This window comes from Malaya genurostris, chromosome 1 (genome assembly GCF_030247185.1).
Source record: "Malaya genurostris strain Urasoe2022 chromosome 1, Malgen_1.1, whole genome shotgun sequence".
In the NCBI taxonomy this organism is placed as follows: domain Eukaryota; kingdom Metazoa; phylum Arthropoda; class Insecta; order Diptera; family Culicidae; genus Malaya; species Malaya genurostris.
In genome coordinates, this window is record NC_080570.1 from 10541782 (window position 1) to 10566753 (window position 24972).

At 38.1% G+C, this 24972-nt stretch overlaps 1 protein-coding gene across 9 annotated transcripts in view; it reads left to right on the plus strand.

The window, feature by feature from the left end:
* Positions 1-23191, plus strand: part of LOC131432276 (protein phosphatase PP2A 55 kDa regulatory subunit) — a 55254-nt gene extending 32063 nt beyond the window's left edge. For all 9 annotated transcript variants that reach the window (XM_058598469.1, XM_058598460.1, XM_058598478.1 and 6 more), the window contains 3 exons: positions 11017-11168; positions 20460-21269; positions 21340-23191. In XM_058598469.1, coding sequence (XP_058454452.1) covers positions 11017-11168; positions 20460-21269; positions 21340-21708 — 1331 coding nt within the window. In that variant the 3' untranslated portion in view covers positions 21709-23191. The remainder of the gene's footprint in view (positions 1-11016; positions 11169-20459; positions 21270-21339) is intronic.
* Positions 23192-24972: the final 1781 nt, after the last annotated feature.

Consider the following 24972-nt stretch of genomic DNA (forward strand, 5'->3'; position numbering starts at 1 on the left):
CGTACCGCATGAAAAAAAACCGCATAACTCTGAACCTTGGCATGACAAAACCGCATAACTCTGAAACTTCGCATAAAAAAAGACCTTAGTGTATACGACAAAACCAAATACCTTATGATGTTAGAGCTTTACCTTCTGAACCATCGTTTCAGACGAAAACTCAGATCTTATATCAGTTCAAAACACTTATTCCGCTACTGATATGCAGTAGTTTGGTGAGTCGGTGTCCTTCTGTTACGTAAGTTCATTTCTATAGACGATCGAGACGCGGGAATGATTTTGATATTTCACCTTAACAGTCGGAGATGGCTGAATCGATTTTCACAAACTTAGATTCGAATGAAAAGTTTTATGGTCACATAACCTGTTATTGAATTTCATTTGGATTTGACTTCCGGTTCCGGAGTTATAGGGTAATATGTGAAGATTAGGTATAAAATGTGTATTCAGCTTTTTCGGAAACGGCAAACTAATATTCAATCGAAAGGTCTTGAAATTATTTATTGAAAATTTCCTAGAATATTTTTCCCGTATTCGACTTCCGGTTTCGGGACTAGAGTGCGCTAAGTGGCCAATTTTTAATTTCATGAGTATTTCTTCACAAACGATGGCAAAAACAAGTACAAGCCCCATACAACTGACTTATAAATTCTTCTGATTGGCAGAACTTATTAGTTTTTGGGCAAATAAACTTGATTCGGTTATAATAGTTCCCAATTTCTTGTTCCGGAAGCACCGAAGGTGGCGAAGAAAAACTCCAAAAGTAGAACGCACTTCAATTTCTCCGCAATGCTTGAACCGATTTTCACAAATCTTGAGTTAAATTGAAACGAATGTTGTCAGTGAAATTTCGTCCCGATTTGACTTCCGGTTACGCATTTACAGGGAATGACCGAAAGCCGTTTCGCCGAAAGCCATTTCGCCGAATCGGCCACTTCGCCGAATGTCGTTTCGCCGAAAGCCATTTCACCGAATCCCGAAATCGTCTTAATATAGTAATTGAAATTGATTTAAAATAAAGACAAATGAAATATGATAGCGCTAACGCCCGGTTTGTTGACCGAAAATTCTACTTCTTGAAAAAGAATGATTTTTGTCCTCTTGAAAAAAGATTGATTCAGGCCGCCGTGCCATCTTGGCTTCGGTTATGAGGCTGCGCCACATCAGTTATGCAGGAGACATAAAAGCACACACAAAATAATAATATGATATATTCGAAATTATACTTTTGACGAAAATGTCCTGTTCGGAGAAATGACCCTTTCGGCGAAATGACCCGCTCCACCCGCAGTCTTGATTCGTAGATTTTGCTAGATTACGTTCCCACCAAGGATAGCTTTTATCGTGTCAAAGAACGCTCTCTAGCAACTGTTCACACGATTCAATCAGTGCCATCAAAGAGAGACGGATATCATCGCAGCAACAAAAAAACGGCATGGTTCATTTAACATAGAATGGACACCAGTGCGAGAGCGAATTTCTCTCGATGACCTGTCTGAGAATCAAAGGTTAGCACGCTTCTGTGGGGATTCTCTCTGAAGCAACAAACGGTCGCTTATTCTCGTTTCGCGATCCGATTCTGTTTGGGCAGTGGATAATTGCAATAGATTCATTTTACTATTGCCGTTTATTCTAACTATGTGCTTATAACCTTTGTATAAGTTGAAAATGTATGTGAATGCTCCACATCACAGTTTTGAAATATTGCAACCTAGTATGAGAATCAAGTCGAATCGTCGATTCGATTTTCTGCGATAATTGTCAACTTGCGATTCTTTCTTGGTAAATTTCACACAGCATTATTACCAGGCTGTTAATTTTTTTAAGGGCCGTGAAATACTCAGAGTATCAAGTGGAGCGAAGATATGTAGAAATATTTTCTCACGGTTCATGGATTGAGAGACACGAGTTCTTGTAGCTACTTCTACCGGATTGAAAATATTGTATACAATATAGATAAATATCGAGCAGCTTCTGTCAAATTATCGGCAATCACCGTCGGGTCTGTTGCGTGCTTGATTAACTCAAGTGTTTTCCTCATTATTTCTACGAGTTTAAGGAAACTAAATTTTTGAATTATTTATGGTTATCTCACACTGTTTAAAATTGCTGATCATATTTAACATTTTCGTTCAATCATTTATTACGATTTTCGTCGTGGATTATCAACACAAGAATGCTTCAATCAACTTAGTTCGACTTTTGGCAGTGTAGCACCATCCTATGCGACCGTAAAAAACAGCCATTCAACCGTGGTCGTAGTTCGCTTGCCGATGAATTCAAAGAAGCTCGTCCAAAATCAATTGTTTTGCCAGAGAACATCGATGCTGTGAAAAATCTGATGCTGGACGATGGCCATAGGACGTACCGTGAAATGGAGGCAAAAAAAGTACGGGTGTGTAATGTCAGAGACATAACTGGATGTCGTGAATACGAATAAAACTGACACGATTTCTTTATACTTTCGAACTCGAATTGATAGTTGATCGATTGTGTGAATTGTGAAACTTTCCCCCTTTTCACTACTAGAATTTTTTTCGAACGATTTTCGCACAGCGAAAAGGGCACCAAGCGAATCAAATTATTTTGGATTTTCATTAAACTGATGATTTATACCTTCGATTTGCGAAGAAGTAATCCCAATACAGGGTCCGGCACTCGAAGTGTAACCAATTAAAAAGGCCATAAATTCAGTTTGGAAAATTACTTTTACTTAATTCAAAGTACAAAATGTGTAAAAATAATACAAAATTCAGAATCAATTCACTTTTGCTCGATATGACCACCTTTTGCCTTGACTATGGCCTTGAGACGGTCAAAAAACGAATCGCAAGCTGCCCGAATGTGACTTGCAGGTGTATTTTGGCCCACTCGCGGACAATAATTTTTTCCAGCGCCTCGAGACTGGTGTATCTTTTAGTTCGGACTTTGCTCTCCAAAATGGCCCAAAGAGAATAATCCATTGGATTCGCATCTGGTGAATTCGAGAGCCATTGTGTGGACGTGATGAAGTTCGGAACGTTGTTTTTCAGCCATTCTTGGTTCACTCGAGCTTTGTGAGACGGTGCCGAGTCCTGCTGAAACGTCCATGGCCTGCCACCGAAATGTTTGTCTGCCCACGGCTTCAAAGCAACCTCCAGAATACTTTCCCGATAATATGTCGCATTTACCTTGACGCCAGGCTCGAAGGTCTGAAGTTGGTTACACTTCGAGTGCCGGACCCTGTAGTTTTCTAGATAACATTTAGAGCCGTTCTAGATTTTATACAATGTTATCCACTTTTCGTTTTCTTTCTCTCTAATGCAAACGACCGGCAGCTCTGTATGACGCACTCGCAACTTTTTTGAATTGAAACTGGCTTTGCGAACGAACCGCAACACAGTCGCTCGCAGTGCCAAATGATGCCAAACTGGTTTAATGCGTCTTCTCGCCCCGACGTCTGCTTCCATCCAACGAACAAGAAGAAATGATCGATTTTCGACCACGGTTCCCCACGTTATAGTTCAGTAGAAGTACCTCACAATCGTCATCCTTGCGCGAAAAATCCAAGCGAAAGTAAAGAGTTTTCCGCGCTGTTTTCAAAGTTTGAGAAAACTTAATTTTTGAGTTGTTTGTGGTTATTTCACACTGTTCAAAATATTATCCTAAATTCCTGTCATATTTTGGATGAAATGAAATGAAATTATGTTGCTCCCGTAATACAAGTCGAGATATTCACGATTAAGTTCGGCCCATTCTTCCATATGGCTAATTATGAAAAGGCGCCCCATAGTAAAGTAAGTCTTATTCACGACAATAAAAGACTCGTGTCGATTGGTGCAAAGAAATGCTGAAAACATTCAATCATGGTGCTCAATTCAAATTTGGTGTATAACATCTACACAGGTGACGAAACATGGATTTACTCATATGAGCCCGAAACTAAACAGCACTTGACTGTACGGATGTTCCAAGAAGAACCAAATCTAACAAAAGTTGTTCAAGCTCGAAGCACTTCAAAGAAGTTTTTTCGACATAAACGGACGCATATCACATATCGGCTCGAACCACCGAATATTTGAGCCCCCAAAACGTCGAATTGATGGGCCACCCGCCGTATAGTCCTGACTTGGCATCTAACCCTTCCGTGAAGAATAAATTGCGTGGAGAGTTCCTGAAGAAACTGTTGAAGCGTTCAAAAACCATGTTTTGGAGGTACAAACTAATTCGCACCCTCTCATTCTGCTACTAACGCAGAAGACGATAGCATTCAGTCGACGCCGTTCTGCTGACCAAATGTCGTCATAGACACACGGGAAGGCATGAGATAGGAACTTGTAAGCTCACATTTTGTACATAATCATTGAATTATTTTTCTCAACTATCACCGCTAAATAGTATTCATTTTCGTATTGTAGGATAACCATTGAAATCGGATAATGTTTTGCACAACTTGGTTCTAATGGCGATTGTGGCGAGCGACGACCCCACGACAACCCACCGGAATGTCGACACAGTCGGAGTTACGCTTTCCCAACGATAGACCGCTTATCAGGTTACCGTCCCTACGTGCGTGATTTGGGTGTAAACAATTTAGGACTTGCATACGGAACGATTCTGCAATGGAAGGTTCATGCCAAAATCACACTCGGAACCAAACGATGCGGGATGGAAAGCAGCCGGTTCAGTTTATGACATGACATCGCCTCCCTCTTGTTTTTTGTTGCCTTCCGCTGGTTTCGAATTCCAAGCAATCGGGATCGATTCGATAGATAATTGAATCGTTTTATTCACCCCTATTCTGTACGTCGATCGATTCGAAATATTCCGATCGAATGTGCAATTTCCATTCTGCATTCCGTTCGAGTTGGGTATGAACTCGAATATCATTCGTTCGAGTTGTTAAATTCTCGAACATTACTCGATCGACTTGCGTTCGTATTACTTCTGTTCGGTTTAGAATCGTTCTAATTTGTTTGTACAAGTGTGATCGTTTTCTTTTACCAAGAAATGAATATAAAAAGAAAAAGAACGTGTAAGTAATGTTGATAGCTTTGACAGTTAGTGTTCGAAATTTCAAGTGTTCCGAACGAATCATACAAATCGAACGGAATAAAGAATGCAAAATTCGAACTCGAACGAAAGAATAGAATCGTTCGTATCACAAATCCGTCGGATTGCAGAATCGGGGTGATTACCTCCTGTTTCACGCTCCGGCCCGCTCGGTGGCTCCCTTCGATTGCCAGAGCCAAAACGAATCCAATCGATTGTGGGTTTGTGAACGAATCTCCAGGTCCAAATGTGAGCTGAAAAGACCACCCTAGCCAAGCCTTGTTTGAGCTGTGCAGTTGAAACCACTTCGCACGAGCTCCAGTACACAAAAAGACAAACAAGGTCTGCTTCACCTTCATGGCCTATCAGTCACTATCTGCAAGACGTACGTCGACGAATACTACTACTACAACTACTACAACTAAACGACTAGTAGTACTACTGATACTGGAAATACACTCCATGGCTGACACGCAACGAACTGATTTTCAACCCGACTCGAGTAGTTTATAATCGAAACAGCTAACAAGTCAACCTCGGCAGTTGGGAGATTGCTGTGAGATAAGATATCTTATCAACTTATCAGTTGACACAGAGAATGAAACCGAAAGAATTTATGCTGCAGGTACAAAGTCATATCGTCCTATTCTTTTGAAACAGTCTCGAAATAGGGGTTTAAACATTCGGCACCTGTTCGAATGACAATCGAAAGAAACGAAAACCAAAGAAAAAGCCAATTTATTCTAAACGACATGGCACAATTTCTTTCTACGATATTAAAAAAAAATAATGTACGCTTTTCTTTTCGATCCCCCCGATCGATACGTTTCGGTTCACTTGGGCTCTAGCGAAAACTGGTCAGGACTCCAGGTCCCAATTTGATTGCATCATCTTTGCTCTTTTCGGCTTCGGCTAAGGCTAAGGGACAGCACAGCACAAATGCGGTCGTAACGGACGGCGTCCAGTGTCTGTCTCAGCCGAGCAGCCTCATGAAGCACGCTGACGAGAAGGGTGAGTGAGTTGTGGTTGGGGTGTGATGGTGATGGTGCTGCTGATGGTCTGCCGGCAATAAAAGCTGTTATTTTTGAACGGAACAAAAAAAAAGACAATCACTTGGTGACTACTATTAATAAACTCTATCACTCTTTAGACAGACGTCTCCTTCTTCTCCTCCTCCTCGTCCTCGTCGTTCTTATCGTCGGATCAGACACCAATTTCACGCTACGTTCGCGAGATGGAAACTGTTGCTGAAAGTGAACGAAATTCAACTTTTGGTTCAGTGGTTTTCCGCGTCCCATCGAAACGCTAATCGACTAGATTGACTCCAGACTGTCTGGCTTTGATAATAACCTCAATTCATTCAAGCCCCGATATTAATACCATTGCGAAGAGAAAACTAACGCGATGGTTTTACGTTTGCATATAACCCGTGCTAAAAGATTGATGATATTATTCCTTTTTACGACTGACTCCCTTGGCCAGAGTAACCCACAGAGGAGAAAATGAATATCACTCACGACCGACCACAATGACATTAAATATGCAGTAAATTGAAATTAAGTTATGGTATTCAAGCATTATTCAATAAGGAGCTGCATTCCCTGCATTTTTAACCATAACCATCTTGAGAGCATTCGGTCATTTGAGCGCTATTTGTTTTGTTTACAGTGAGTTGAAAATTTTTGTGCAATGATTTATTACGATTTTCGTTGTGGATTATCTCAACTTAGTTCGACTTTTGGCAGTGTAGCACCATCCTATGCGACTTCAAAATACTATCCTTCTTAATCCACCTAGTGGTGTGATAATGCCTTTCTCTTTCTTCAAAACAGTCTCATGAAAATATTTTTTATGTTTTTTATTAAATAATCTCTGACACTAATTTGGGCTTATTTTTGACACCAATTGATTCAATTCGATATTTAGCACAGTTCGGAACATTTATTTCGAACGATTTTCGCACAGCGAAAAGTGCACGAAACAAATCAAATTATTTTGGATTTTCACTAAACTGATGATTTCTACCTTCGATTTGCAAAGAAGTAATCTTAATAGTTCTTTAGATAACATTTAGAGCCATTAGACCGACTGATTTTATATAATGTTGTCAACTTTTCGTTTCTTGTTTTCTTTCTCTCCAATGCAAACCATCAGCAGCTGATGCAATCGTTCTTGCTTGAATTGAAACTAGCTTTGCGAACAAACCGACACATCCGCTCGCAGTGCCAAATGATGCGAAACTGGTTTAATGCGTCTTCTCGCCCCGACGTCTGCTTTCATCCAACGCACAAGAAGAAATGATCGATTTTCGGCCACGGTTCCTCTTTTATAACGTTCAGTTGAAGATATGTGCCTGACTACCTCAAAATCGTCGTCCTCGCGCGAAAAACCCAACCAAAAGTAAAGAGTTTTCCGCGTTGTTTTAAAATTTTCAGAAAACTTAATTTTTGAGTTGTTTGTGGTTATCTCATACTGTTCAAAATATTATCCTAAATTCCTGATCATATTTTTGATGAAATAGTGAAAGAATTATGTTGCTGCCATTAATACAAGTCGAGATATTCACGATTAAGTTCTGCCCATTCTTCCATATGGCTAATTTTGAAAAGGCGCCCCATCTAAGAGTCGATATTTTTCAAAATTTTGTTGTTTCTAGAAGACTCGACTTTTCATGCAATTCTAAGACGTTTGGCATCAGAAATATTTTTTTCAATTTCGGGAATCTCATGTCTCCCCCCTTTGAAGATCGAAAATTTTCAAACCTTAACCGCCGGGTAGCACTCCTTACCCATATCCGATTTCAGTGGCGTCTCGTGACAAAATTTATATGAGCATGAAATTAGCGAGGCACCCCTCACCGATGATAACGCAAATAGATGAATAATTTGTTGCTTATTTGTTGCTAATTAGTTACGGTAATTTTGAATTTGTTGCTCAATTTTTTTAAATTTTTTTTAGTACTCCGCTAAGTTCATATGAAGTTAGTGAAGCCCCCTTCCAAATATGCTTCAAAACAAATCAAAGGCTAGTGAATAATTTGTTGCTAATTATTCACTGGGCTTCGATTTGTTTTGAAGCATATATTGGAGGGGGGCTTCGCTAACTTCATATGAACTTAGCGAAGTACTAAAAAAAATAAGAAAAAAATTGAGCAGCAAATTCAAAATTACCGTAACTAATTAGCAACAAATTATTCACCTATTTGCGTTATCATCGGTGAGGGGTGCCTCGCTAAGTTCATGCTCATAAAATTTATGGATTGTGCAATTCTTATGTGGTATGATATCAGATGTAACAGTTCGTTGTAAGTAATACTACAGATTCAGGAATGGATATTCGCTTGTACCTTTCAATTCAATGAAATAACGATGTACTATTGGATGGGAATATTTTATTAAACTCATTTCGAATCATCGATACTATATAAGAATACGGTGCTCTGTACGTCGAGCAAATCTGTCAATAACTTATCAATAAACCTCTTCGACGAGACAGACAGCAATTTGTCTTCAACTGCCATAAGCATAAGCAATGAAATCTTTGCTGGCAATGGGCATACAAGTTCTCACAGAGCAAAACGTGACAGTGAACAACAAATCGCAGAGCTAAGCTTAGTAATCCCTTCTCTTCTTGAATCTGTGCTGTGACTCATGTGCACGCAAAAAATACTAACAAGGAAAACTTGAAATTTTGAGTTGGATGTATAACAGGTCGGCTGAAAAGTTCGTATCGTTTAATAGAAACACACATTTTTTGCCAAAATTCGTTTTTATTATTCAGCATAATTGCCATCAGAGGCGATACAGCGATTATAGCGATCTTCCAACTTTTCGATACCATTTTTGTAGTACGATTTGTCCTTTGCCTCAAAATAGGCCTCAGTTTCAGCGATTACCTCTTCATTGCTTCTAAATTTTTTACCAGCGAGCATTCTCTTGAGGACTGAGAACAGGAAAAAGTCACTGGGGGCCAAATCTGGAGAATACGGTGGATGAAGGAGCAATTCGAAGCCCAATTTGTTGAATTTCAGCATGGTTTTCATCGACTTGTGACACGGTGCATTATCTTGATGAAACAAAACTTTTTTCCTCTTCAAATGAGGCCGTTTTTTTTAAATTTCGTCACTGTTGATGGTTTTTCCCTTTTCAAGGTAGTCGATGAAAATTATACCATGCGAATCCCAAAATACAGACGCCATAACCTTACCGGCCGATTGTTGAGTCTTTCCACGCTTTGGGTTCGGTTCATCGCGTTCAGTCCACTCAGCTGACTGTCGATTGGACTCCGGAGTGAAGTGATGGAGCCATGTTTCGTCCATTGTTATATATCGACGAAAAAATCGGTTTTATTTCGATATAACAGCTCCAAACACTGCTCAGAATCATCAATTCGTTGTTGTTTTTGATCGATTGTGAGCTCACGCGGCACCCATTTCGCACAAAGCTTTCTCATATCCAAATATTCGTGAATAATATGTCCAACACGTTCCTTTGATATCTTTAGGGTGTGAGCTATCTCGATCAACTATTTAACAATATGAGTCTCTGTGGCTCCGTTCGAAAGTAGGGGTTTTCAACAATGCTATTACCTTTCTATAGAGAAAGTTTCCATGTTCAACACTATTCTCATTACAAGTAGCGGTATTGTATGAAAATTGTAGTGCTAGTTTTGTTCAGTTGGAATTCTTAAACTTTCTTTACGTTGAGATGTGTGTTTGCTTCTACAGGAAAAATTTAATTATCGTTTATTGCAAACCCTTGAAATCAAGCGTCCAATGGGGGGGGGGAGTAAATCAATTGCTGCTCATTTGTTTATTAAAAGTCGACAGCAAATTGACACTTTATTCTGGAAAACCCCGACGTCCTTCTATTCTGCTGTTTACAACGGTTCACTCCGGCAAACGGCTAACGTGTGGCAGCAGAATTCAGTAAATATTTGATGGTTTCTTATTCCAACCACAAAACGTTTCCCTTGGCTGAATTATCCATCGTGTAATTTTTTTTTCTCTCTTCCTCGTTGGCTCAACCAGTTTTACAATTGCGAGCGATCCAATCCCAGTCTATTCGACTGTTTTCTCCATTTGGCATTTGACAGTGACATAAACATTTCATTTAGGAACCTTCCCAGATGAGTATCGAATTTCGCCGTTCTTATGGTTCATATTTGAGAATTTAATTCCATAGCCAAATAATTTAATTTGAATTACAATCGCAAATTTTACATCTAGAAACCAATAAATGTGACCACCCCATCGACCAGCAAGTAAACAACGTCCATCTGATGTAAACACGCTGATAATCGTGCTTTTCCAACCTTTTCTATCTCGTCTACTGCTGCACTGTGGAACAGCATCCGATGCTTGTTATCACGTTGGATTGGACTTCTGGCAAATGGGGGGAGTGGGGTGGCAGAAACTGTGGAAGCAAGAAGCGGGGTCACTGCTAAATTGCAAAAAAAAACATCGTTCGTGCGTACGATCGCGCCCGTGCTTGGAAACTCAATGGTGCAACAGCGAATAACTTACGCATTCAAGTAATGCTGGGTGGAAAATCGCATCGAATCGATGTTGTTGTTGTTTTTGTTAGTTTTCTCTGTGTTCTCAACGGTTGACTAGACTTCACTGGAGAACGGTTCGCCGTTCGTCGTCCCGGAGAGCAGCATATACATACATATTGATTCAAGATTTTTCTAGCTTCGCCAAGTCTAGCGACGGATAAAAAAAAAGTCGCTGTGAACCGAATCCATGTGAGATATTGATTCGAGGTTACGGCAAAACAAGTTTCGTGTACAAGTCAGCAAAACAGTAAATGCCTTCTGTCCACATACGGGGTGGTGTTCGGTTACTGTGAAACGGTGAACCTACCATACCCTGCAGCACGTGTCCACATTTTAACATACGATGATTATCTGATCCGAATCAAATACACTACAATTAACAGCACCATTTTTTTTCTCTTCTCTTCCCACACAAACACACACACACAGGCAATGGCGATACGTCCTGGTGCTTTTCACAGATAAAGGGTGCCCTCGATGACGATGTGACCGACGCGGACATCATCTCCTGTGTGGAATTCAACCACGATGGCGAACTGCTGGCCACCGGCGACAAAGGCGGTCGAGTTGTCATATTCCAGGTAAACAATAGTGTACACACGCTGTCAATCAGTGGAATCTCGGTAGGGATGTTGAGTCGTTATGAAGGGATGGTATGGAATCGGAGGAATATTGCCAGAAAGGGAAATGAAAAATCCGTCAATGTAGGACATGGTGTTAATTAAATTTCAAAAGTTATGCCCAACGTTTGGCTATCTGTACCACAAAGCAGTGGATATGATGGACATTCGAGGGGTGGGGTAGAGTAAACTAATTGAATAAACCACCGGATTGATGGTTGCTACCGCTTTTCGCTTTGTGGATAGTCAAATTGATTCGATTGGGACGATGGATAGGAGAGTTATATTTTCAATATGCTATTTTAAATGCGATGACAAAGAGCTTTCTGAAACTCATAAGTCACTAATGTGCCCTGAACTCAAGAAATCTGTTCTTTAAGAGCAATAAATGATGGAGTTGGAAACTGAGTATGAACAAGCATTTGGGTTTGAAAAATCGCATAACTTAAAAAATTCGCATAACTTTGGGACCGAAAATTTTTATTTTATGCCGAATGTCTTAGAAAAGTGTGAAACGCCGGGATCTGGTGTAACCTCAAAAAACATTCTTTTGAGAAAAATCGAAAATTTTCTAAGTTACAGAATTGTCTTAAAAAAATCGTGCAAACACCAGATCTCAGTGTTTCATGCACTTTTAAGGCAAAACAAGACAAAAACGCTTAACTTCGGAGATCTGCGTAAAAAAAAAAGAAACCTCGTAGCTTCGGAAATCTACGAAATAAAAAAGAAAAAGTGTAACTTCGAAAATCCGCGTAAAAAGTCACGTAAAAAACATAAAAAACTGCGTAGAAAAGCTCAGTGTAGTTGAAATATCTTCCTAATGCAATCATTTTCTAAATAATTTTCAGGCATGATTTGTTTTGGGTTAAAAAATCATTGTGAAAAAAGTGTTTTTACACTACCAGCAAAAACCAGGCAAAAATATATCACCTATCTCACAATCTTTAAGTTAAGGAGAGTTGCTTTGAAATATCGCATAAAGAAAAACTCGAACAACTTTGAAAATTCGCATCAAACAACCGCATTACTTTGAATATTTGCATGAAAAATCTGCATAATTTTAAAAATTCGCATAGCTTCAAAAATTTGCATGATAAAATCCGTACAAAAATTCTAATAAAAAATCTGCATAACTTTGAAAATTCTCATAAAACAAATACGCAGTACTTTGAAAATTCGGAGAAATAATCGGTATAATTTTGAAAATTTGCATAAGAAAACGCATTACTTTTAAAATGTGCATGACAAATTTGCTTGATTTCGAAATTAGCAATAAAAAAATCTGCAAAACTTTAAAAATTCGCATAAAAAATCCACCTTATTTTCAAAATTCGCAAAAAAACCATTACTTTGAAAATTTGCATGAAAAATTCGCGTAATTTGAAAAATTCGCATTGAAAAACATCTTCCTAAGTTTGAAAACTTGCATAAAAAATCAACCTAAATTTCAAATTTCGCATAAGAAAACGCATTACTTTAAAAATTTGCATGAAAAATTCGCGTAATTTTTAAAATCATGGAAAAATCTGCCTAATTTTTACAATTCGCATAAGAAAACGCATTACTTTGAAAATTTGCATGGAACATTTGCGCAATTTAAAAAATTCGCATTAAAAAAAACGCATTACATTGAAAATTTGCATGAAAAATTTGCGTGATTTTAAAAATTCGCAATATAAAAATCTGCATAACGTTAAAAATTCGCACAAAAAAACGCATAACTTTGGAAATTCGTATGAAAAAATTCGAATAACATTGAACAATTTCCATGAAAAAACTCTCATAAAAAATCGGCATAGCTTTGAAAATTCTCATAAAATAAATACACAGTATTTTGAAAATTCGAAGAAAAAGTCCGCATAACTTTGAAAATTCACATAAGAAAACGCATTACATTGAAAATTTGCATGAAAAATTTGCGTGTTTTTTAAAATTCGTAATCAAAAAACCTGCATAACTTTAAAAATTCGCATAACTTTGAAAATTCGTATGAAAAATCCGTATAACTTTGAACAATTTGCATGAAAACATTCGCATAAAAAATTTATCATAATATAAATACACAGTACTTTTAAAATTCGAAGAAAAAATCCGCATAACTTTAAAAATTCGCATAAAAAAATCCGGGTAATTTTCAAAATTCGTATAAGAAAACGCATTAATTTGAAAATTTGCATAAAAAAATCTAATAAAAACGGTTATGTGCCCTAGCACAAAATTTGGCTAACCCCTAAATGATAAAAAAATCGCATAACTTTGAAAATTCGCATGAAAAAATCCGCATAGCTTTGAAAAGTTTGCCTGGAAAAATTCGCATAAAATAATCCCCATAACTTTGAAAATCCTTATAAAACAAATAAGCATGACTTTGAAAATTCGCATAATTTTGAGAATTTGCATTAACAAAATCAGCATTACTTTGAAAATTTACGTGAACAAGATCCGCATTATTTCGAAAAATTCGCAGAAAAAGAGACTTGAGTTTATGTTGTTTTTTTTTTTACGTTTCTTCGTCGATTAGAACTGCTAGGATATGCTTAACAATTCATGTTAAACTACTAATGCACGGATGAGTCGAAGACGAAAGGTAAAGTAAAACACATTTTCATGTTTTTTTTTCTGTCCATTCTGAGGAAATGGTCATACAGTTTGAAAATGTTCAAATAATTCCCGAGTCAATGTGCTCAAAATAAGACCTGGAAAAATGTTTTTAAAAACGGGAAATTTTTTTTCACATATTCAGTAATATTTCCACTGAAAGCAGGGTAGGATCTTCGAAATCATCCTTCATTAAACTTTCGACTTTTTTCGCAATGTAAGGGAGAATGCATTTCTCCTCTGTGAACCTGTGTTCCTTTGATTAAAGTTTTGCGCAAAATTAGTGATTTTTTTGCTCGCCAGATGACTTAAACATGAAACGTCGGAATCTGAAGCTTTGTAACAAAATTGCTTAATGAAAATGAAAATTTTTGACGATCTGGAGAGTCGACTGAAAAATGTTTTTTTTTTTAGATAACACCAGATCTCGACGTTTTGTGCGTTTCAAATACAAAACAATAAAACCGTAAAAGTTTGAAAATTCACATAAAAAATACACATAACTTTGAAAATTTGCATGAAAAATCCACATAACTTTGAAAATTCATACGAAAAAAGCAAAGAAAAGATACGCATAAAAAATCTACACAACCTTGTAAATTCGCATAAGAAATCACATAACTTTGAAAAAAAAAATCTGCATAATTTTGAAAATTCGCATAACTTTGAAAATTTGGATTAAAAAATCCGCATAACTTCGAAAATTCGCATAAGAAATCACATAACTGAAAATTCGTATGAAAAAATTCTCATAACTTTGAAAATTCACCTAAAAAAATGTGCATAATTTTGAAAATTCGTATAAGAATTCAAAAAGCTTTGAAAATTCACATAAAAAATCCGCATAACTTCGAAAATTCGCATAAGAAATCACATAACTGAAAATTCGTATGAAAAAATTCTCATAACTTTGAAAATTCATCTAAAAAAATGTGCATAATTTTGAAAATTCGTATAAGAATTCAAAAAGCTTTGAAAATTCACATAAAAAATCCGCTTAACTTCGAAAATTCGCATAAGAAATCACATAACTGAAAATTCGTATGAAAAAATTCTCATAACTTTGAAAATTCATCTAAAAAAATGTGCATAATTTTGAAAATTCGTATAAGAATTCAAATAGCTTTGAAAGTTCACATAAAAAATCCGCATAATTTTAAAAATTCGCATAAGAAATCACATAACTGAACATTCGTATGAAAAAATTCTCATAACTTTGAAAATTCATCTAAAAAAATGTGCATAATTTTGAAAATTCGTATAAGAATTCATAGCTTTGAAAATTCACATAAAAAATCCGCATAATTTTGAAAATTCGCATAAGAAATCACATAACTAAAAATTCGTATGAAAAAATTCTCAACTTTGAAAATTGAAATAAAAAATCTGCATAATTTTGAAAATTCGCATAACTTGGATGAAAAAATTCGGAAAACTTGGATGAAAAAATCCGCATAACATCGAAAATCCGCATAATTTTGAAAATCGCATAAGAAATCACATAACTGAAAATTCGTATGAAAAAATTCTCATAACTTTGAAAGTTCAAATAAAAAAATGTGTATCATTTTGAAAATTTGTTTAAGAAATCAAATAACTTTGAAAATTTGTATGAAAAAATTCGCATAAAAAATTGCATAACCTCGAAAATTCTCATAAACCAATTATGCATTACTTTGAAAATTCGGATATAAAAATCCGCATAACTTAGAAAATTCATTTAAAAAAATCCGCATAACTTTGAACATTCGCATAAAAAATTGCATAACTAAGAAAACTTGCGTCGATATGTTACAATGGATGAAACATGGATCCATCACTTTACTCAGGAATCAAAATGATCATCATCTGAGTGGACCTCGTCGGAGGCGTCCAAAGGCATAACAATCAGCCAGGAAAGTTATAGCTTCAGTATTTTGGGATGCACATGGTATAATATTCATCGACTATCTAGAGACAGGAAAAACAGTCAAAAGCGAATACTACATACCGTTGATCGTTCGAATGCAGGACTCAAGAAAAAAAAACAACCTTTAATGCCGAAGAAAAATCACTGTTTTACCAAGACAACGCATCGATTTACAAATTGATGGCAAATGGACGGTTAAATTGGACGAATTCAACTTCGGTTTGCTTCGGTAAGCCATCGTATAGTCCAGATCTGGCCCACAGTGACTACTGGCTTATCGCTGATAGTAAAAAAAAAGTTCTCCGATAGGAAATTCAACTCAAATGTAGAAGCAATTGCTGAATGTGGAGCCTATGTTGAGGCAAAATTAAAACCCTGCTACAAGCGCGGTATCGAGAAGTTAAAGAACCCTTAGAATGATAGTATTGCCCTTGAAGGAGATTACATCGATGATTAAAATCAATTTTAAAGAATAAAATGTTTACTTAATTTGTCGAACGACTTATTGAAAACCTAGATTGGCATAGTGGACAGGCATTCAATTTCGATTTTCGATACGTTTGAGCAGCACATGATTCAGTAATATGAAACTGTGTTCTTCTGATTGAGGCAAGGCTCTCAAGATGGAACCATCGCTCTCAGCCAAAACCATGCGCATCTCCCAAGCACCATCGGCCATTCGGGTAATTAGATTCCTCGAATGTTCCCATGTATGAAAGTGTTTCTATAAATTCGTAATTGTAGTTTGAATGCTTTGTTTTGTAATGAGAATTAGTGCGCTGTTAGTACTAGGTGTCACTCCAAATACAAATCATGACCGACGAAAATGGTATCCAAGACTGAGTTGAGGTTATTTTTATGCTTTTGTGTAAGCCAGAACCATAAAGCAGCACTCCCACCAATCGGGAAATATCCGAGGATGTGCTACTGTTAGCATCCATTCACGACTCTCGAAATGCTTCGATACGCCTAGATTGACAAATCCGGAACTAGCTAAAGTCAAGAGTCAGCCTAGAATATACATCTAACTACCGGGTACAATAGTTAGGCATCGCGAAGAACCGACAAATGTGTTATAAATGTTCGAACACGCGCGCGGCTGATGCGTCTTATAGCTGTAGCTATTGCCTTCGGGTGGATGTGCTAATTTCAAAGCGATAAATGGACATGTAAATATCAACACTTTCGTTTATCTACACCCGCACTGTGCAGTACTGTGTGAGACGACTTCCCGTACTGGACTGTGCGAAGGCATGGGCATTTGGAGTGAATCGGGGTAAGACATTCAACTGGATATTATTGTCCGGTCCTACAATGAAGCCGTTCTCTATTTGTCAAACACTCAACAGATCTGTTTCAACCCAATTGTCCACGAACCTTTCCGAAGTGCTTACCATCCATCCCGTGCCGTCCTTTTGTCGGTATTCGTACTACTGTCCGTTGAATGAAGACCATTCAATGTGCGCCTACATTGGAAATACAATTTGTAATAATCAGATAAATCTACATTCGCTGCCTTGAAGCGATCTAAATATTCTACGTTTGAAACAAATTCAAACGGGCCCGAACTTTGTTGCGCTGGCCGTTGGTGTTTGCATATGGAATATATGACCTACCGATAATTCCGGTCAGAATCGGTCCATTACCTTACCGAGTTTAGGTTGGTCACGTGTTTTACTGACCACCATGCCACCCGTCGTAAATGGTGTAACTCTATGCGAATATTCTCGATTGGAAATATCGAAGCGATTTTCATTCACTTACGATGATTAAATGAAAAATAAATGTACAAAAAAGCTAGTTTATATTTTGGTTAGTTACAAAAAAAAACACAATTAAGCTGCAGTAGCTTCATTTTTTAATGTGCGAAGCACAAACATGTATCACATTAGAAATCACCAATGCTTCAGATTTGGGAACGATAAAGCTCCTGTCTCGTGAGAATTAATGAAGTGGGTCACATCACTCGACTCTCAATACTCTGCGACTTATTTAACATAACGAAAAGAAGAAAAAAAACATCACGCTTCGACCTCAACAGTAGTAAACAGAGTGCGCGAATGAATACTGTGAACAGCCAGCATGTGGTCAAATGTAAATAATGCCAAAATACAACCGTTGGCTGGTAAACGAGGAATTTGTTCCGTTCCGAACAACTAACTGGCTTTACTGTATTTGGTACGGAGGGGAGGTAGGTTTGCATTGGCGCTACCCTTAAAAAAAACTGATACGATTGCCGTTTGATGTTGATCGTGTTGATCTAGTCGAATGTTGTTTACAAATTGTTGGTAGTCGGATCTTGTTCAGACATTTGTATTTTACGTAATCAGGGTTTTTTTCATGTTTGTGTGTTCGCGTTGATTGAACGCTATAAACGTAGAATTTATCCACTTTTTTGTCCTTCGAACATTCGCACGCAAGAAGCATTTCACGTGCGCATTATTTATGCAAGTCTGAAAGAAAGCAGTTGCGGTAACCGTACTATCGTTAGCTCCACAAACGTTGAGCTCGGGACGACCGCTCCCTTCGACATTTCAAAGATTTTTTTCTCCGCACAATTCTCTTGGAGATGACTGAACCGATTTTAATAAGCTTAAGTTAGTTTGAAAGCTACTTATAGGATATGAATGAAGTTCGAAGTTCAATTGGCTGTCATTTTCAGTTTCAGAGATATAATGTTATAAGTGACGTAACCGATTTTTTTTCTTCTTTCCGCTATATTTTCTCACGGATGACTGATCTGATTTCACCAGGCTTAGGCTCGTCTGAAAGCTACTATTGTATCATTGATCAAGTTAGAAGAACTAAGTTCAGATACTTGCGGTTCCGGAGATATAGTCGTTAAAGTGACTTAACCGACAAATTGTGTTGATCAAGTTCAAACTGATACTTTTGGTTTTGAGAATGTTGTCGGATATGAGACATAAGCGTTGTATCTCGCTCATGTGGACGACGCGAATCAATCTGATTGAATTTGAGTAAAAAATTTCCCAATGAAAACCTAATCAAATGATACCTACTGTTCGAGTATTATCGCAGCACTATGTATTTCATTTTTCAGAAAGCAGTCAGTGAACTAACCCAAACAATTTGAATGAATCTGTATTAAAAATCAGCCCGAATTCGTATCAGAAATTATCCCAATTAAAAAAGTATGTTTTAATGAGATTGTAACAGATCGGCTGAAAAGTTCGTATCGTTTCTATGAGAGGGCGCCACTAGAATTAAATCCATACCTTTTTCAGTTAGTACCAACCTTCAAAAGATACGTGTATAAATTTGACAGCTGTCTGATTATTAGTTTGTGAGATATTGCATTTTGAGTGTAGCTACTTTTGTTATTGTGAAAAAAAGGAATTTCGTGTGTTGATGAAACACTACTTTTTGATGAACGAAAGTGCCGCCGATACCAAAAAATGGCTTGATGAGTGTTATCCAGACTCTGCACCGGGCGAAGCAACAATTCGTAAGTGGTTTGCAAAATTTCGTACTGGTCATATGAGCACCGAAGACGATGAACGCAGTGGACGTCCAAAAGAGGCTGTTACCGATGAAAACGTGAAAAAAATCCACAAAATGATTTTCAATGACCGTAAAGTGAAGTTGATCGAGATAGCTGACACCCTAAATATATCAAAGGAACGTGTTGGACATATTATTCGCGAATATTTGGATATGAGAAAGCTTTGTGCAAAATGGGTGCCGCGTGAGCTCACAATCGATCAAAAACAACAACGAATTGATGATTCTGAGCAGTGTTTGGAGCTGTTATATCGAAATAAAACCGATTTTTTTCGTCGATATATAACAATGGACGAAACATGGCTCCATCACTTCACTCCGAAGTCCAATCGACAGTCAGCTGAGTGGACTGCACGCGATGAACCGAACCCAAAGCGTGGAAAGACTCAACAATCGGCCGGTAAGGTTATGGCGTCTGTATTTTGAGATTCGCATGGTATAATTTTCCATGCTGAAATTGAACGAATTGGGCTTCGAATTGCTCCCTCATCCACCGTATTTTCCAGATTTGGCCCCCAGTGACTTTTTCCTGTTCTCAGACCTCAAGAGAATGCTCGCTGGTAAAAAATTTAGAAGCAATGAAGAGGTAATCGCTGAAACTGAGGCCTATTTTGAGGCAAAGGACAAATCGTACTACAAAAATGGTATCGAAAAGTTGGAAGATCGCTATAATCGCTGTATCGCCTCTAATGGCCATTATGTTGAATAATAAAAACGAATTTTGGCAAATAAATGTGTGTTTCTATTAAACGATACGAACTTTTCAGCCGAACTGTTATGTCATTTAACATGTGTTTCCGTGGAAAACAAAAAAATTGAACAGTGACATATTCACCACAGATAAATTACCACCCGTAGAGGGGAAGCGATTTCGAATAGCGCACCGTGAACATCCGCCCACGTACTGTTGTACTGCTTACGTAATCGATTGACACAATGAATCACCATTTATTAAGTGTAACATTTTCCATTCCAACTCCCAATTGAACCGCCGACTGAAGAAAATCTGGTTTACATTTCACCTCCATTTCCTAAATGACATCGCGTGGCGTGGCGGACCGCCAGCGTTCGGAAGACTCGGCAATTATTAAATGGTTTTGTTCGTCCTTGTTCTGAATCGGGTGCAATAAACCGCAACGACGACGGTGGTGGTCGCATGTCACCGTGTTTTGAATGGCTGACATAAATTGATTAATCAATTTTCTTTTTTGTTTACTTTACAGAGAGATCCTGCCTCAAAATCGTCCACTCCGCGGCGCGGAGAGTATAACGTCTATTCCACCTTCCAGTCACACGAGCCCGAATTCGACTATCTCAAATCGTTAGAAATCGAGGAGAAAATCAACAAGATCCGATGGTTGCGACGCAAGAACCAGTCCCACTTTCTGCTGTCGACCAACGACAAAACGATAAAATTGTGGAAGGTGTCGGAGCGGGACAAGCGGGTGGAGGGCTACAACACGCGGGAGGATAACGGCAGCATACGTGATCCGGCGATGATCAGCTCGCTCCGGGTGCCATCGATAAAGCCAATGGATCTGATGGTGGAGGCATCGCCCCGTCGGATCTTTGCCAATGCTCACACCTACCACATCAACTCGATATCGGTCAACTCGGATCAGGAGACGTACCTGTCGGCGGACGATCTGCGGCTTAATTTGTGGCACCTGGAGATCACCGATCAGAGCTTCAACATTGTCGATATCAAACCGGCCAACATGGAAGAGCTGACGGAGGTCATCACGGCGGCCGAGTTTCATCCGACCGAGTGCAACGTGTTCGTCTATTCGAGCAGCAAGGGTACAATTAGGTTATGTGATATGCGCTCGTCGGCGCTGTGCGATCGACACGCGAAGCTGTTCGAGGAACCGGAGGACGTGGACATCACCAACAAGAGCTTTTTCCGCGAGATTATCAGCTCCATTAGTGATGTGAAACTGAGCAACACCGGACGGTACATGATTTCCCGCGATTATCTGAGTATTAAGGTGTGGGATTTGCACATGGAAACGAAACCGATCGAGACGTATCCGGTAAGTGTGGAATTATTTTGTTTAGCTTCCTATCGATTTATTTCCCTATTCCCGCGTTTTTTATTTTCAGGTACACGAATATCTGCGCACCAAGCTGTGCTCGCTGTACGAGAATGACTGCATCTTCGACAAGTTCGAGTGCTGCTGGAACGGCAACGACAGCTCGATCATGACCGGCAGCTACAACAACTTCTTCCGGGTGTTCGATCGTAACAGCAAGAGGGACGTCACGCTGGAAGCGTCGCGGGACATCATCAAGCCGAAAACGGTGCTGAAGCCGCGCAAGGTGTGCACCGGGGGCAAGCGGAAAAAAGACGAAATCAGTGTCGACTGTTTGGACTTCAACAAGAAGATACTGCATACCGCCTGGCATCCGCTCGAGAACATCATCGCCGTCGCCGCTACCAATAATCTATTTATATTTCAGGATAAGTTTTAGCTAATAGTAAGCGTAGTAGTAAAAATCAATTATAAATGTTTAGGTTGAGAACTGGAGCGAATGATGAAAGGAGGGGAACAGGGATTGAGTTGAAACAACACAGTTAATTTTGGAGGGAACAGATTGAATTTTTTTCGTAACGTTTGCTACTACTAGAAGAATCAAGCGGTACATTTCGATACCGAAATAATCCAGAGAAGAAGCAAGCAGGAGATGAAACTAAGAAAGGGGAATGATTATGAAATTAGAAACAACAAAACAATGTGAAAGCTTTTATAATATACCATACCTAGAAGAAAACAGAATACACAGGAAACAACAAAAAAAAACAAAACACACACACAGCAGAATAAAGAAAAACAAGGAAGGAAAGTATGAAACAAAACAAAAAACAAATATTATTACTATTATCCTTAATTATCTAACGAAGTAATAATAATAATATTAATATACAGCAGACAAGCGAACAACAGTGCCGGAATGTATGCGTTTAAGTGCTGTGTGACATTGTGGTTGCGAGTGCAAGTGTTCAGATGCGGGTACGTATCTGCGTGCGCGTCTGTAAGTGTGCAGGATCCAACGAATAATACAAGGAACGGACAAAAGTGGGCAACCGTGCGGATGCGTGCGTGCGAGTCAGTGAAAAGTCATATGCGATGAATGGAATGGAATAATAACAGAAACAAAACAAAATGATAGCAGCGCAGCCGAAGCGATTGCGATTATTATCAATTACTTGATAGTTTAGACTTAAATTTGACCATCAGCAGCATCCATCATTTTCATGCAGAATACAAACAAACAAAAAATCATCAAGCGCAGCAACAAAAAGCATGCAAGCAAAAGCAGCATCATCATTTTATAGTTTTTATTAAATAATTCGTATCAATTATAGAGAGACAGTGAGACAAAAAAAAAATGCGGAAAGACGACGTAGGGGTGGAAAAGAAGAGCGAAAAAAAAAACAATAGGAAAAAAATAACAAAAAATAATTGCTACAATAGGTTAGGGCTAAGCAAGCAAATTGATTGAAACGAAACATGCCAAGGAAAATGAAAGAGGAAAATTCCTAATCAAAAGCGCAGTAATGAGAGAGAGAGAGAGAAAAAAAATCACAGCTCGATTTGGTCGCAGCCGGAAGACAAATGCAAAACAGGTCAACTTGTTGCACTCATTGATTGCGGAAATGAAAAAAAAAATACAAAAAAACACTCGAAAGCTATTTGAATGATGAATTGGCGAAGCCATCCTTTCCTCTCCTTTTTTCCAAGAAAACTCTAAAGAGTGAGTGAAGGAGGCAAGCATTTTTTTTGTTTGATTATTGTGAAAACATCTAGTTATATAACACACTTGGAAATAACACGAAAAGGAAAAGTAGTTTGGCTTGCGATGGTGTGCAGTGAAGGGAGAAGGTGCTTTTCTCATCCGTCAGCATCCGACCGAACGCGTTTGTTGGAACAAAAAAAAAGCAAGACTGTGTCGTTGTTTTTTTGTTTTTAGTGAGTGTCGAAAGCCTTGACAACAACCGATTCGTACGGTGAGGTTCGTTCCTGTCATCTCAGGGTTTTGTACTAAGAGTACATGATTGTTTTTCGATTTTTCTCGTTTCATCTTCGACTCATCAGTGCATAGCAGTTCTTGTTGCATTGCCACGCCACTCAGCTGCCCTCATGGAAAGTTTAGTCTAAAAATATATATATTAATCTTTTTTCTGCAGCAGCCTTATTTTTTGATTTATTGATTTATTCCTAGTAACCTTTAAAATTTGTTTTTTCCCTTAAATACTGAATATTTCATTTGTAAAGAGGTTCTTCGATGTAACCAAACATCACATCTCATAGGTTTTTTACTTTTGAGAGCCCAAATTACTCGAACCATACCAGCTTCGGGGAACGGTATTCAATGACATCAATATTTTGGCATTAAAATTCGATTATACGATTCTTTCCATAAATCTATGTCGATTTCGCTTGAAGTCAAAACCTACCCAGTTTCAACCTCAACTCCATGCATTTGACAGCAGTTTGGTATCGAAACTGGGTTGGGTTTTGCTTCAAATGGAAATGAAGCCATTGAAGAATGGTTTGATATTTACCAGCAAGGCATAAAACAAAGGTAAGAGAAAACAATTTCTATAAAGTACAATGGGGTCTCCTATATCGCGGATGGCCGGGGGGTGAAAATCCGCGTTTTAGGAGACCAAGAGCTTATAGGATTTCGACTGATTGGGACTGTCAACAATTATCTCGCTATTGTCAACAGATAGCTTTCAATAGATAAAATGGCTTGAACATAACCTATCACAAATTCCACTACTTGTTTCCATTTGTTTTGTTTATACATGCAAATAATTTCAGTCCTCGGGGAGGACTGAATCGAATTCCAATGACCCATTTCGTATACAGAGCAAATCGTGTTTCGAGGTCACCGTTCCTCCAACCAGCCCCGCTTAAATGAAATGTTTGCATCAAATGGATTCAAACATTACAGAAAGACTTTCGATTCCTTGCATTGACAAGCAATATACACGTATCTAGTTTATGTTCTTCAGTGTTCTGAACTAGCCAATTACACCCTTGGAATGTAATATTTTACATTTCTAAGTATTTTTTCTATAGACGCTTCTGCATAAAACACTAATAATAAAAATAAAAAAAAAATTATACCCGAACAGTTACTTTTGTTCACAAAAGGTCGATATATGTAAGGATGATATTAAAAATATTAATATTTGAATTACAAGACATGCTGCAGACGGCTTTTATGAAAACAAGTTAACAATTGAAAGTTACATTAAGGGGTTTAACACACTTCAGCAATGGGACGTGAAGGCGAAATACATGACCTATTTGAAGGATTTTCAATAATTTTCAAATTCGACTTCTGTCACGGTTATAGGTATTTAAGTAATTATTCCGTTCGAATACGAAATTTTGCATTCTGTATCTCTATCGAGTTCGAGTTCTTCATACAAAAGCATCACTCGACCGAATTACAGAATGCAAACTTTTACAATCGAACGAAATAATCCGATTCGAACGAAATACAGAATCGTGGTGAGTATCTATACACATGTCGAATACCTAAATCTCGCGGTTATGTTTCTTGCATTATCTACTCCGACTTTCATTTAAATCATTAATTCAAGCTAATTGGAACTCGAATCTCGAGGAAAACCGACAACATTATACGAAAATAACTGTGGTGTGGTAATTTGCAACTTAGCGACAAACAAAAATCAGCCGGAAGAAGCCTTCGAATCGT